Source organism: Eurosta solidaginis, chromosome 2 (assembly GCF_040869045.1).
Source record: "Eurosta solidaginis isolate ZX-2024a chromosome 2, ASM4086904v1, whole genome shotgun sequence".
Classification (NCBI taxonomy): Eukaryota; Metazoa; Arthropoda; class Insecta; order Diptera; family Tephritidae; genus Eurosta; species Eurosta solidaginis.
Genome location: NC_090320.1, coordinates 195,671,256 through 195,687,091, shown reverse-complemented (window position 1 = coordinate 195,687,091; position 15,836 = coordinate 195,671,256). Strand labels below are relative to the sequence as shown.

Sequence of the window (15,836 nt, the reverse complement as noted above, 5' to 3'; positions counted from 1 at the left end):
TAAAATATAGCGAAGAAGTAAGTCCAAAATCTATCTGTTGACCCAACACCATATGCATATTCAATTTTCCAAATCAACTACATATGAATGTTTGTATGTATTTATTTAAAATCACACCACGTTTTCATAAAATAAGTACTCACAGACAATTTTTTAATAGTGACCACTTTCTTCAAAACCACTTACTTTATCGTCTTTTATTTTTATTTGGTAACAATAGTAAAACGATTAATATTCGCAACATGTCACTTTCAATTGGATTTAAATCCCTGCAATGGCTTAATCTTCTTCAAAAGTAAAAAAAAAAAAGTTTATATGTACACGACGAGACCTACACACAAACATGCAGAAACATAAAAAGTTTGTTGTGAGTGGCGGGCAAAAGCGAAACAGTGAATCGTTAAGTGGTTGGTAGCCGAGTTTATAAAAAGCACCATGCGCATGCGCAAAATTAAACATTCACATAACGAATACGCGCAAGGTAAGACCGTCTGCCGTTAAACAAAATAATTGCTTACAAAGGCAAAAAAAGTGAAAAACAAATTATAAATTTAGCGGAAGTACGCAGATAAAAAATATGCTAAATTACTTTTGTGATCGAAGTAATGCTATTAGTGTTAAGAGTTGTCTCAAAAACGAATTAATTTATGTTTAAAAAATAAAAAGAATTTAACAAAACTTTCTATTAAGCATTGAAATATGCAGACAGTTAATGAAAAAAAAAAAACATTTTCTTCTATCTAAATAAAAAAACAAAAAGTATTAAAAAATCACGTATTTTGAAATATCATTTTTATTAAATCTATTACAGCTCCGGGCACAAAAAACAAAAACCAGAAAATGAAAACTTTAATTGCGTTTAGCGCTCTATTGGCTATTGCATTGGCTCATCCTCAGCGTGAAGGAGCTGCGTACACCAACGAAGCTATACGCCAAGCACAGCAAACCTTCCTCATACCTAAGGATGCACAAATTCAAAATGTGCAAGAAGGCATTGAATTGGGCGCATACGAAGCGATTCCCGGCAATCAACGAATAAATCTATTCGAGATCCTAGGAGATCAAGTGCCATCGGAAGTGATAAATAATCTGCAGGCGCAAGTTGATCAAATCGGTAGAAATAAGTGAGCCCCTAATTTTAATTAAATTGTAACTAAGTTAATTTTACATTTGTTTCGTGGAATGAAATCCGTTTATATCACTTTTTGCTGATTTATTTTTTTAAGAAATTTTAAAAAGAAAATAACAAGTTTTAAATAAATTTAAAAATATTTACTTCATTTGCCTTCCTTGTTGCGGAATTTAGACTATGCTAGAGTTTAAAACTGAAGTACAATAAAGACAGTTGTTATACAAATGAAAAGGCAAGTGAAAGCTCTTCATATCTAAATGAGTAATTTGCCACCGAAGTTTGATGTGAGGAAAAACCATGCCATTTGTTGTCTAACAAGTTCGTTAGCTAAGTAATTGGATATGTGAATTGCTTCCTCCTTCGATCGAGCTGAAAAAGTGTTAATCATGGTTACATAAGAAAAATCAATGACTCTAATTTCTTAACCCCCATTGTTTTCAAATTCGTATGAGCTTTAATTTTTTTCTTATAAGAAAAGCGTATCTGTAGGTGCTTCACTCATGATATAACAACACTTTCTCTATGTTCACAATTTTTTTATCGTTGGTTATATGGACAAACAACTTTTGCACTATCATTGCATACTAATTACCAACAACAACATATAAACATTAAGGTGTTATTTCATTACTAGAAGCACTGTGAACTCTCGAAAAACGAAATAGCTTAAAATAATGCCACACAAATGTCGCGACAATTAATATCAAAACTACAGGAAAAATTTAATAGCAGCACACCTAAAATAGGAAGAGAAGCCCTGCCTTAGACTTGTCATAGGTATACCGCCATGAAAAATATTATGTCCTGCTTTATTTTGGGTTTTCCTGCACTCCATCGTCTACTCCTACTCTCCCACTTAATCTTTCCCGTTCCCTTACTTTATCCTTATACCTCACTATTTTCCTCTATCTCTCTCTCCTTCCTTCGCCCACTCCCTACCCTTCAACCTCTCTTTCTTATCTATATCGTGGCTGTATCAATCCCTATCTGCTTCCCTTAAACTTTATCACTTTTTCATCTGGCCGTTTCCCACCCCTCCGCGAGCCTTACCCATTATTTTTGTGGTCGTGTTTGTATTTATGTGTCCCCTCTGTTTACACGACGTCTAGCCTTGCCTACTAAAGATGCATTACAATTTACCGGCAGGAAGCGCTCGAGCGTTTCTTGGAGTGCGACAGAGTTTTATCGCCAGAGGTGATGGATATTGTATTTTGTCGTGTTAGACAAGGATTTGACGGTCGACCACAATTTATTAACACCCACAATTCTTCAGATGCACTTCCCATTTGGCATGTTTGTGTTCATTTACTAGCCGCATAATATACAAGCTGAGATTGGTAATGTGAGAGTCTCTAGAGTCGAGCTGCGTCGCTAAGTCATGTTTTCTTGTTGGGGTTGCAGCTTCGGCCGGGAAATGTGGTATGATTCCAGGTATTCTACCGGCCGGGATGAAGCGTGTCGAAGCCCAAGTTATGACTTTGCGGAACACGCGCTTGCTATTTCCGGACATTAGGCATACCGGAAAGATCGCCAAGATAGCTGATTACATGAATAACAAGTAAGGAAGGTTAAGTTCGGGTGTAACCGAACATTACATACTCAGTTGAGAGCTATGGTGACAACATAAGGGAAAATAACCATGTAGGAAAATGAACCGAGGGAAACCATGGAATGTGTTTGTATGACATGCGTATCAAATCAAAGGCATTAAAGAGTATTTTATGAGGGAGTGGGCCATAGTTCTATAGGTGGACGCCATTTAGGGATATAGCCATAAAGGTGGATCAGGGTTGACTCTAGAATGGGTTTGTACGATATGGGTATCAAATGAAAGGTGTTAATGAGTATTTTAAAAGGGAGTAATCCTTAGTTCCATAGGTGGACGCCGTTTCGAGATATCGCCATAAAGGTGGACCAGGGGTGACCCTAGAATTTGTTTGTACAATATGGGCATCAAACGAATGGTGTTAATGAGTATTTTAAAAGGGAGTGGGCCTTAGTTCTCTAGGTGGATGCCGTTTCGAAATATCGCCATAAAAGTGGACCAGGGGTGACTCTAGAATGTGTTTGTACGATATGGGTATCAAATTAAAGGTATTAATGAGGGTTTTAAAAGCGAGTGGTGGTTGTCGGATAGGTGGTCGCCTTTTCGAGATATCGCCATAAAGGTGGGCCAGAGGTGACTCTAGAATGCGTTTGTACGATATGGGTATCAAATGAAAGGTGTTAATGAGTATTTTAAAAGGGAGTAATCCTTAGTTCCATAGGTGGACGCCGTTTCGAGATATCGCCATAAAGGTGGACCAGGGGTGACCCTAGAATTTGTTTGTACAATATGGGTATTAAAAGAAAGGTGTTAATGAGTATTTTAAAAGGGAGTAATCCTTAGTTCCATAGGTGGACGCCGTTTCGAAATATCGCCATAAAGGTGGACCAGGGGTGACCCTAGAATATGTTTGTACAATATGGGCATCAAATTAAAGGTATTAATGAGGGTTTTAAAAGGGAGTGGTGGTTGTTGTATAGGTGGTCGCATTTTCGAGATATCGCCATAAAGGTGGACCAGGGGTGACCCTAGAATTTGTTTGAACAATATGGGTATCAAAAGAAAGGTGTTAATGAGTATTTTAAAAGGGAGTAATCCTTAGTTCCATAGGTGGACGCCGTTTCGAGATATCGCCATAAAGGTGGAGCAGGGGTGACCCTAGAATTTGTTTGTACAATATGGGTATCAAAAGAAAGGTGTTAATGACTTTTTTAAAAGGGAGTAATCCTTAGTTCCATAGGTGGACGCCGTTTCGAGATATCGCCATAAAGGTGGGCCAGGGGTGACTCTAGAATTCGTTTGTGCGATATGGGTATCAAATGAAAGGTCTTAATGAGTATTTTTAAAAGGGAGTGGGCCTTCGTTCTATAGGAGTTCGCCTTTTCGAGATATCGCCATAAAGGTGGACCAGGAGTGACTTTAGAATATGTTTGTACGATATGGGTATCAAATGAAAGGTGTTAATGAGTATTTTAAAAGGGCGTGGGGCTTAGTTCTATAGGTGGACGCCTTTTCGAGATATCGCCATAAAGGTGGACCAGGGGTGACTCTAGAATGAGTTTGTACGATATGGGTATCAAATTAAAGGCATTAATGAGAGTTGTAAAAGGGAGTGGTGGTAGTTGTATATGTGAAGGCGTTTTCCAGATATCGACCAAAATGTGGACCAGGGTGACCCAGAACATTATCTGTTGGATACCGCTAATTTATTTATATATGTAATACCTGCCAAGATTTTAAAGGTTTTTTATTTCGCCCTGCAGAACTTTTTCATTTTCTTCTACTTAATATGGTAGGTGTCACAACTATTTTATAAAGTTTTTTCTAAAGTTATATTTCGCGTCAATAAAACAATCCAATTACCTTACCATGTTACATCCCTTTTTTCGTATTTGGTATAGAATTATGGCATTTTTTTCATTTTTCGTAATTTTCGATATCGAAAAAGTGGGCGTGGTCTTAGTCGGATTTCGTTCATTTTTCATACCAAGATAAAGTGAGTTCAAGTAAGCACGTGAACTAAGTTCATTAAAGACATGTCGATTTTTGCTCAAGTTATCGTGTTAAGGGCCATGCGGAAGGACAGACAGACGACTGTGTATAAAAACTGGGCGTGGCATCAACCGATTCCGCCCATTTTCACAGAAAACAGTTAACGTCATAAAATCTATGCCCGTACCAAATTTCAAAAGGATTGGTTAATTTTTGTTCGACTTATGGCGTTAAAAGTATCCTAGACAAATTAAATGAAAAAGGGCGGAGCCACGCCCATTTTGAAATTTTCTTTTATTTTTGTGTTTTGTTGCACCACAGCATTACTGGAGTTGAATGTTGACATAATTTACTTATATACTGTAAAGCTATTAACTTTTCTTTTAAAATTTGAATTTAAAAAAAAATTTTTTAAAAAGTGGGCGTGGTCGTTCTCCGACTTTGCTAATTTTTATTAAGCAGACATATGGTAATAGGAGTAACGTTCCTGCCAAATTTCATCATGATATCTTCAACGACTGCCAAATTACAGCTTGCAAAAGTTTTAAATTACCTTCTTTTAAAAGTGGGCGGTGCCACCTCCATTGTCCAAAATTTTACTAATTTTCTATTCTACGTCATAAGTTCAACTCATCTACCAAGTTTGGTCGCTTTATCTGTCTTTTGTAATGAATTTTCGCACTTTTTCGGTTTTTCGAAATTTTCGATATCGAAAAAGTGGGCGTGGTTATAGTCCGATATCGTTCATTTTAAATAGCGATCTGAGATAAGTGCTCAGGAACCTACGTACCAAATTTCATCAAGATACCTCAAAATTTTCTCAAGTTATCGTGTTAACGGACGGACGGACGGACGGACATGGCTCAATCAAATTTTTTTTCGATCCTGATTATTTTGATATATGGAAGTCTATATCTATCTCGATTCCTTTATATATGTACAACCAACCGTTATCCAATCAAACTTAATATACTCTGTGAGCTCTGCTCAACTGAGTATAAAAATAATATCCGCATAGCCGTCGTCACTCTGGGGTCTAAAGATATGTAGATGCGCCTTGATTCGTCTGCTGTTGGTGTACTTGGTGTTGATGAGTTACCCCCAAACTACAAGTGCAGCAGTTTTACCTTCAGCGCTGCTGGTTTTGCAGCTGCTTGAATGTTTCGTAAACACATGAGTCAAGAGTCCAAGAAATGCTCAAGAAATACTTCCAGGCTTAAATTTATAGCTGCAGCTCTCATCTCGGAAGCAATTTTATAAAGAAAATAAATAATAAAGTAGGAAAATGCATATTTTCAATTAAAAAAATTTTCAAGAGGAAAATTAAAAAAATTACTTGAGAGTTTTCTTGTGAGCAGAGGGTAGATTAAGAATGAGATGTAAAATTTGCCCTTTTTCTTCATATAATTTGTGTAGGACATGCACTTGTTAAAAAACAACTTGTTTATTTTAATTTTATCAAACAATTTTTTTATATATCTTTTTGTAAAACATCAAAATGAAAAAAATATTTTCTCTCTAAATAAATTTTAGTTGTTAAAGAATTATTGAAAAATAAAGAACGTTATTATCGTATTTATTAAATACGATATATTGGTGACCCCGAACCAGTGAACATATTCATACGCATCATGCCGAATACACGCTCCGGAGACAATGCCGCCTCATCACAGCAATCAACCACAATAAACACGAATCCTCCATCCACAATCAGCAACACGATTGTGGCATCGTCAAACAACTCGAATTCATTTTCACAAGGAGGAATTCATCTACGAATTCCGAAATTCTGGAAGGAAAATCCATTGGTAGTGTTTGCACAAATCGAGGCACAGTTCGAACATCACGGAATTGTGACGGAGAAAACAAAATATTTCACGATTCTTCCTGAATTAGAATCTGATATATTAAGTCAGGTAAGCGATATTATTCTGGCACAACCTCAGAATATATATACGCAGCTTAAACAACGTCTCATCGATCATTTTTCATTTTCCGAGGAGAAGAGAATCCAAAAGTTGTTGAACGATTTGGACGTAGGGACAAAAAACCTAGTTTTCTTCTGCGGGAAATGCGTGGTCTCTCGCATGGTGGAGTTACCGATGACTTCCTGCGAACATTGTGGCAACAACGTCTACCTTCGCAAACGCAAGCTGTTTTGGCAACATCTTCTGAAACGTCGGATAAACTTGCAGTAACTGCAGATAAAATTCAAGCAATCTCAATACAACAACAATCAACAGTCGTGGCAATGCAATCGTTTCCTGATCTATCGGATCTTCAACAACAAATAACAGCTTCGAACGCAGCTATTAGCAATCTTCAAAAACAACGCTTTCGACGCAGAAGTCGTTCAAATTCGCATGGGCGTTACCCAACTAAGTCAGCTAATACAACCGAGTGGTGCTATTACCATCGTAGATTTAGGTCTCAAGCTCGGAATTGTCGACAGCCGTGTTCATTCATTTCCCATCAGGGAAACTCGCCGGTCGGTCACTAGATGAAGCTAGTTGCCGATACTCTACAATTAATCGTTTACATATCTTTGATAAGTCCACCAACAAAAAGTTTTTGATAGACACTGGAGCGGATGTGTCGGTTCTCCCATCAGCAGGTATATCTAACAAAAATCAAGACAAATACAAACTTTTTGCTGCTAATGGTACAGCTATCAACACATTTGGTACTGAACTTTTAACCCCAACTTTTGGTTTACGTCGCTCCTTTGCTTGGGAATTCAGTATTGCTGATGTTAGCAGTCCTATAATTGGCGCAGACTTTTTGAAACATTTAGGATTGTTGGTAGATTTGAAAAAAAGCTGTTTGGTAGATTCCGAAACTGGTCTGAGCTCTTCCGGTAAGTTATGTGAATTAAGAGAGTTACCAGCGATAAAGACACTTGTAAGTTCAACCATATATCATAAACTTTTATCTAAATATCCGGATTTAACGAATCCTTCGTTGCATCAGAAAAAAGTTCCTCATTGTGTTGAGCATGTTATCGAGACAAAAGGTCCTCCGATATTTTCGAGGCCTCGTCGTTTAGCTCCGGACAAGCTCGAAATTGCAAAGCGAGAGTTTCAATTTATGGTCGATCAAGGACTTTGTTGCCCATCTAAAAGTTCTTGGTCAAGTCCCTTACATATGGTATTAAAGAAAAATGGCCAGTGGCGTCCGTGCGGAGACTATCGTCGTCTTAACGCTCAAACTCTTCCTGATCGTTATCCCATTCCGCATATCCATGATTTCGCTTATGGGCTCTCAGGAAAGACATTTTTTTCTACCATTTATTTAGTTCGTGCCTACAATCAAATTCCGGTTGCTCCTGCCGATGTTTCAAAAACGGCTATAATTACCCCGTTCGGATTATTTGAGTTCCGATTTATGACTTTTGGCTTATGTAACGCCGCTCAAACGTTTCAGCGGTTCATGCATGAGGTTCTTCGAGGGTTAGACTTGTGTTTCCCTTACCTCGACGATGTTTTAATTGCTTCTGAATCCTCTGAACAACACTTATTTCATCTTGAGCAATTGTTTAATCGCCTTCAGTCATACGGTCTAACAGTAAATGTTGCGAAATGCCATTTTGGACAAGATAAAGTAACATTTCTCGGCCATTTAGTGTCTGCTCAAGGCATTCAGCCAATTCCTGAGAAAGCTGATGCAATTATAAACTTTCCGCAACCGAAAACTGTCAAGGAAGTGCGACGTTTTACTGCGATGTTGAATTTTTACCGCAGATTTTTGCCAAATGCGGCTGAAATGCAAATTCCACTCCTTATTTATCAGAAAGGTAATAAGAAGGACAAATCTGAAATCGAATGGACACCTGAAGCTCAATCCGCGTTTGAAAAATGTAAAAATGAATTGTCTCGAGGTACTCTGTTGACTCATCCTATAGATTCTGCACCGATATCTGTTATGGTTGATGCATCTGATGAAGCAATTGGTGGTGTTCTACAACAGAAAGTTGATGAGGTTTGGAAACCTCTGGGATTCTATTTATTGAAGCTAAATGAAACCCAGAAACGTTACAGTACTTATGATAGAGAACTTCTTGCGGCATACCTTACGGTAAAGCATTTTCGCTATATGCTAGATTGTCGTAATTTTATAATCTATATGGCTCATAAACCCCTTACTTTTGCGTTTAAACAGAAACTTGAAAAAGCTTCGCCTCGTCAGTTTCGTCAACTCGATTTTCTCTCGCAACTTTCCACCGACATACGTCATATCAAAGGAAATGAAAATGTTATAGCAGATACTCTCACGAATTTCGACTATTGATTCTCCGAATCTAATCAATTATGAAGAGTTAGCAAAAGCTCAGGAAGAAGATAGAGAACTAAAAGAGTTAATTGAGAATCCAAGCTCTTCATCTTTAATTTTTAAATCTATAACAATTCCATCGTCGTCGAAACCTATATTTTGTGATATATCCACATCCAATGCAAGACCATACATTCCACTTGGTTTTAGGAGAGACATTTTTAATATTATTCACAATATGTCTCATACAGGAGCTAATGCGACAGCTAGAATAATTCTACAGCGTTTCATATGGCCGAATTTGAAAAAAGATATTAGGACATGGTCAAGAGCTTGTGCCAATTGTCAGCGATCAACAATTCATCGTCATAATCATAGTGTGATAGGTAGTTATGAAAACCCAAGTTCACGTTTCTCGCATATTAACATTGATCTTGTTGGACCTTTGCCTTCCTCGCATGGATATTCGTACATTTTAACTTGCATTGATCGGTTCACTCGTTGGCCGGAAGCAATTCCCTTAGTTGACATAAGTGCCCATTCAGTTGCAGACGCTTTATTTCATGGGTGGATATCTCGGTTTGGAGTTCCTTCAAAAATTACAACGGATCAAGGTCGTCAATTTGAATCCAATCTTTTTAAGGAACTTGCACAGCTTCTTGGTTCTCAACGAATACGTACTACGTCGTATCATCCTTGTGCCAACGGTATGATTGAGCGGTGGCATCGTTCGCTGAAGACTGCTTTAATGTGTCACAACACTAAAAACTGGATGGAAATTTTACCAATTGTGCTGTTAGGACTGCGATCAAGTTTACGTGAAGATGTAAATGCCAGTCCTGCTGAGCTGGTTTATGGAACTTCCTTAAAGCTTCCTTGTGATTTTTTCGACGCTAAGAATGATTTGTCTCCTTCCGATGAATTTGTCAAGGAACTGAAATCTTCAATGAACTCGCTGCGTCCAATTGAAGTTTCGTATAAATCAAATCGTTCTGTTTTCGTACACAAAGATCTTGCTACTTGCACTCATGTATATGTTCGTCGCGACGCTGTTAAAAAGTCTCTTCAGTCACCGTATGATGGTCCATATCTAGTTGTGATCAGAAATGATGAAGTTTTTAACGTCAATATTAATAATTGTACCAAATCAATATCAATTGATCGACTCAAGCCAGCATTCGTATTTAATACTGATATTTGTGAAGATCCTCGAACGATTTGTGTTCCAATACACCCTCATGTAAGAAGTCGTATTCCACGTCATGTACGCTTTAGATCGAGACTTCATCGTTAAACAAAGTCTCTGGAGGGGGAAATATGTAGGACATGCACTTGCTAAAAAACAACTTGTTTATTTTAATTTTATCAAACAATTTTTTTATATATATTTTTGTAAAACATCAAAATGAAAAAAATATTTTCTCTCTAAATAAATTTTAGTTGTTAAAGAATTATTGAAAAACAAGTAAGGAAGGCTAAGTTCGGGTGTAACCGAGAGCTGTGGAGACAAAATAAGGAAAATCACCATGTAGGAAAAAGAACCTAGGGTAACCCTGGAATTTGTTTGTATGACATGTGTATCAAATGGAAGGTATTAAAGAGTATTTTAAGAGGAAGTGGGCCATAGTTCTATAGATGGACGCCATTTAGGGATATCGCCATAAAGGTGGACCAGGCTTGACTCTAGAATTTGTTTGTACGATATGGGTATCAAATGAAAGGTGTTAATGAGTATTTTAAAAGGGCGTGGGCCTTAGTTCTATAGGTGGACGCCTTTTCGAAATATCGCCATAAAGGTGGACCAGGGGTGACTCTAGAATTTGTTTGTACGATATGGGTATCAAATGAAAGGTGTTAATGAGTATTTTAAAAAGGTGTGGGTAGATGGACGCCGTTTCGAGATATCGCAATAAAGATGGACCAGGGGTGACTCTAGAATTTGTTTGTACGATATGAGTATCAAATGAAAGGTGTTAATGTGTATTTTAAGAGGGCGTGGGCCTTAGTTCTATATGTGGACGCCTTTTCGAGATATCGCCATAAAGGTGGACCAGGGGTGACTCTAGAATTTGTTTGTAATATATGGGTATCAAATGAAAGGTGTTAATGAGTATTATAAAAGGGCGTGGGCCTTAGTTCTATAGGTGGACGCCTTTTCGAAATATCGCCATAAAGGTGGACCAGGGGTGACTCTAGAATTTGTTTGTACGATATGGGTATCAAATGAAAGGTGTTAATGAGTATTTTAAAAAGGGGTGGGTAGATGGACGCCGTTTCGAGATATCGCAATAAAGATGGACCAGGGGTGACTCTAGAATTTGTTTGTACGATATGAGTATCAAATGAAAGGTGTTAATGTGTATTTTAAGAGGGCGTGGGCCTTAGTTCTATATGTGGACGCCTTTTCGAGATATCGCCATAAAGGTGGACCAGGGGTGACTCTAGAATTTGTTTGTAATATATGGGTATCAAATGAAAGGTGTTAATATTTTGAAAGGGAGTGGGCCTTAGTTCTATAGGTGGACGCCTTTTCGGAATATCCTTATAAAAGTGGACCAGGGTTGACTCTAGAATGCGTTTGTACAATATGGGTATCAAATGAAAGGTGTTAATGAGTATTTTAAAAGGGCGTGGGCCTTAGTTCTATAGGTGGACGCCTTTTCGAGATATCGCTATAAAGGTGGACTAGAGGTGACTCTAGAATTTGTTTGTACGATATGGGTATCAAATGAAAGGTGTTTATGAGTATTATAAAAGGGCGTGGGCCTTAGTTCTATAGGTGGACACCTTTTCGAAATATCGCCATAAAGGTGGACCAGGGGTGACTCTAGAATTTCTTTGTACGATATGGGTATCAAATGAAAGGTGTTAATGAGTATTTTAAAAGGGCGTGGGCCTTAGTTCTATAGGTGGACGCCTTTTCGAAATATCGCCATAAAGGTGGACCAGGGGTGACTCTAGAATTTGTTTGTACGATATGGGTATCAAATGAAAGGTGTTAATGAGTATTGTAAAAAGGTGTGGGACTTAGTTCTATATGTGGACGCCTTTTCGAGATATCGCCATAAACGTGGACCAGGGGTGACTCTAGAATGTGTTTGTACGATATGGGTATCAAATGAAAGGTGTTAATGAGTATTTTAAAAAGGTGTGGGACTTAGTTCTATATGTGGACGCCTTTTCGAGATATCGCCATAAACGTGGACCAGGGGTGACTTTAGAATGTGTTTGTACGATATGGGTATCAAATTAAAGGTATTAATGAGGGTTTTAAAAGGGAGTGGCCCTTAGTTGTATATGTGAAGGCGTTTTCGACATATCGACCAAAATGTGGACCAGGGTGATCCAGAGCAAGATCTGTCGGGTACCGCTAATTTATTTATATATGTAATACCACGAACAGTATTCCTTCCAAGATTCCAAGGGCTTTTGATTTCGCCCTGCAAAACTTTTTCATTTTCTTCTACTTAATATGGTAGGTGTCACACCCATTTTACCAAGTTTTTTTCTAAAGTTATATTTTGCATCAATAGACCAATACAATTACCATGTTTCATCCATTTTTTCGTATTTGGTATATAATTATGGCATTTTTTTCATTTTCCGTAATTTTCGATATCGAAAAAGTGGGCGTAGTCATAGTCGGATTTCGGCCATTTTTTACACCAATACAAAGTGAGTTCAGATAAGTACGTGAACTGAGTTTAGTAAAGATATATCGATTTTTGCTCAAGTTATCGTGTTAACGGCCGAGCGGAAGGACAGACGGTCGACTGTGTATAAGAACTGGGCGTGGCTTCAAACCGATTTTGCCCTTTTTCACAGAAAACAGTTATCGTCCTAGAATCTAAGCCTCTACCAAATTTCACAAGGATTGGTAAATTTTTGTTCGATTTATGGCATTAAAAGTATCCTAGACAAATTAAATGAAAAAGGGCGGAGCCTCGCCCATTTTGAAATTTTCTTTTATTTTTGTATTTTGTTGCACCATATCATTACTGGAGTTGAATGTTGACATAATTTACTTATATACTGTAAAGCTATTAACTTTTCTTTTAAAATTTGAATTTAAAAAAAATTTTTTTAAAAAGTGGGCGTGGTCGTTCTCCGACTTTGCTAATTTTTATTAAGCAGACATATAGTAATAAGAGTAACATTCCTGCAAAATTGCATCATGATATCTTCAACGACTGCCAAATTACAGCTTGCAAAACTTCTAAATTACCTTCTTTTAAAAAAGGGCGGTGCCACGCCCATTGTCAAAAATTTTACTAGTTTTCTATTCTGCGTCATAAGTTCAACTCACCTACCAAGTTTCATCGCTTAATCCATATTTGGTAATGAATTATCGCACTTTTTCTATTTTTCGAAATTTTCGATATCGAAAAAGTGGGCGTAGTTATTGTCCGATATCGTTCACTTTAAATAGCGATCTGAGATGAGTGCCCAGGAACCTACATACCAAATTTCATCAAGATACCTCAAAATTTACTCAAGTTATCATGTTAACGGACAGACGGACGGACGGGCGGACGGAATTTTTTTTCGATACTGATGATTTTGATATATGGAAGTCTATATCTATCTCGATTCCTTTATACTTGTACAACCAACCGTTATCCAATCAAAGTTAATATACTCTGTGAGCTCTGCTCAACTGAGTATAATAAAGAACGTTATTATCGTATTTATTAAATACGATATAATTTGTATGAAAACAAGTAAGGAAGGCTAAGTTCGGGTGTAACCGAACATAACATACTCAGTTGAGAGCTGTGGAGACAAAGTAAGGGAAAATCACCACGTTGTAAAAAGAACCTAGGGTAACCCTGGAATTTGTTTGTATGACATGTGTATAAAATGGAAGGTATTAAACAGTATTTTAAGAGGAAGTGGGCCATAGTTCTATAGATGGACGCCATTTAGGGATATCGCCATAAAGGTGGACCAGGCTTGGCTCTAGAATTTGTTTGTACGATATGAGTATCAAATGAAAGGTGTTAATGAGTATTTTAAGAGGGCGTGGGCCCAAGTTCTATAGGTGGACGCCTTTTCGAGATATCGCCATAAAGGTGGACCAGGGGTGACTCTAGAATTTATTTTGTACGACATGGGTATCAAATGAAAGGTATTAATGAGTATTTTAAAAGGGTGTGGGCCTAAGTTCTATAGATGGACGCCGTTTCGAGATATCGCCATAAAGATGGACCAGGGGTGACTCTAGAATTTGTTTATACGATATGAGTGACTCTAGAATTTGTTTATACGATATGAGTATCAAATGAAAGGTGTTAATGAGTATTTTAAGAGGGCGTGGGCCTTAGTTCTATATGTGGACGCCTTTTCGAGATATCGCCATAAAGGTGGCCCAGCGGTGACTCTAGAATTTGTTTGTACTATATGGGTATCAAATGAAAGGTGTTAATGAGTATGTTAAAAGGGCGTGGGCCTTAGTTCGATAGGTGGACGCCTTTTCGAGATATCGCCATAAAGGTGTACTAGGGGTGACTCTAGAATTTGTTTGTACGTTATGTGTATCAAATGAAAGGTGTTAATGAGTATTATAAAAGGGCGTGGGCCTTAGTTCTATAGGTGGACGCCTTTTCGAAATATCGCCATAAAGATGGACCAGGGGTGACTCTAGAATTTGTTTGTACGATATGGGTATCAAATGAAAGGTGTTAATGAGTATTTTAAAAGGGCGTGGGCCTTAGTTCTATAGATGGACGCCTTTTCAAAATATCAGGGGTGCCTTAGTTCTATAGGTGGACGCCTTTTCGAAATATCGTCATAAAGGTGGACCAGGGGTGACTCTAGAATTTGTTTGTACGATATGGGTATCAAATGAAAGGTGTTAACGAGTATTATAAAAGGGCGTGGGCCTTAGTTCTATAGATGGACGCCTTTTCAAAATATCAGGGGTGCCTTAGTTCTATAGGTGGACGCCTTTTCGAAATATCGTCATAAAGGTGGACCAGGGGTGACTCTAGAATTTGTTTGTACGATATGGGTATCAAGTGAAAGGTGTTAATGAGTATTTTAAAAGGGCGTGGGCCTTAGTTCTATAGGTGGACGCCTTTTCGAGATATCGCCATAAAGGTGGACCAGGGGTGACTCTAGAATGTGTTTGTAAGATATTGGTATCAAATTAAAGGTATTAATGAGAGTTTTAAAAGGGAGTGGTGGTAGTTGTATATGTGAAGGCGTTTGCCAGATATCGACCAAAATGTGGACCAGGGTGACACAGAACATCATCTGTTGGATACCGCTAATTTATTTATATATGTAATACCTGCAAAGATTTCATGGGTTTTTTATTTCGCCCTGCAGAACATTTTCATTTTCTTCTACTTAATATGGTAGGTGTCACAACCATTTTACAAAGTTTTTTCCAAAGTTATATTTTGCGTCAATAGACCAATACAATTACCATGTTTCATCCATTTTTTCGTATTTGGTATATAATTATGGCATTTTTTTCATTTTTCGTAATTTTCGATATCGAAAAAGTGGGCGTGGTCATAGTCGGATTTCTGCCATTTTTTACACCAATACAAAGTGAGTTCAGATAAGTACGTGAACTGAGTTTAGTAAAGATATATCGATTTTTGCTCAAGTTATCGTGTTAACGGCCGAGCGGAAGCACAGACGGTCGACTGTGTATAAAAACTGGGCGTGGCTTCAACCGATTTCGCCCTTTTTCACATAAAACAGTTATCGTCCTAGAATCTAAGCCCCTACCAAATTTCACAAGGATTGGTAAATTTTTGTTCGACTTATGGCATTAAAAGTATCCTAGACAAATTAAATGAAAAAGGGCGGAGCCTCGCCCATTTTGAAATTTTCTTTTATTTTTGTATTTTGTTGCACCATATCATTACTGGAGTTGAATGTTGA

General features: G+C 37.7%; 1 protein-coding gene across 2 annotated transcripts; it reads left to right on the top strand.

The window, feature by feature from the left end:
- The first annotated feature begins 387 nt into the window (after positions 1-387).
- LOC137242538 (uncharacterized) lies at positions 388-1,280 on the top strand. Of its 2 annotated transcripts, none has more exons than XM_067769811.1 (2): positions 388-481; positions 812-1,280. In XM_067769811.1, the coding sequence occupies exons 1-2, from the start codon at positions 436-438 to the stop codon at positions 1,126-1,128; spliced, it is 363 nt and encodes a 120-aa protein (XP_067625912.1). In that variant the 5' UTR covers positions 388-435; the 3' UTR covers positions 1,129-1,280. The 2 variants fall into 2 exon arrangements, with proteins under 2 accessions (XP_067625912.1, XP_067625913.1); XM_067769812.1 differs by having other exon boundaries at positions 466-602.
- The last annotated feature ends 14,556 nt before the right edge of the window (positions 1,281-15,836 follow it).

Bases quoted from the DNA above. Each gene is read 5' to 3' on its own strand.
- LOC137242538 (XM_067769811.1), top strand. From the start codon at position 436: ATGCGCATGCGCAAAATTAAACATTCACATAACGAATACGCGCAAG. The intron at 482-811 runs GTAAGACCGTCT...AATCTATTACAG, and splicing joins ACATAACGAATACGCGCAAG to CTCCGGGCACAAAAAACAAA.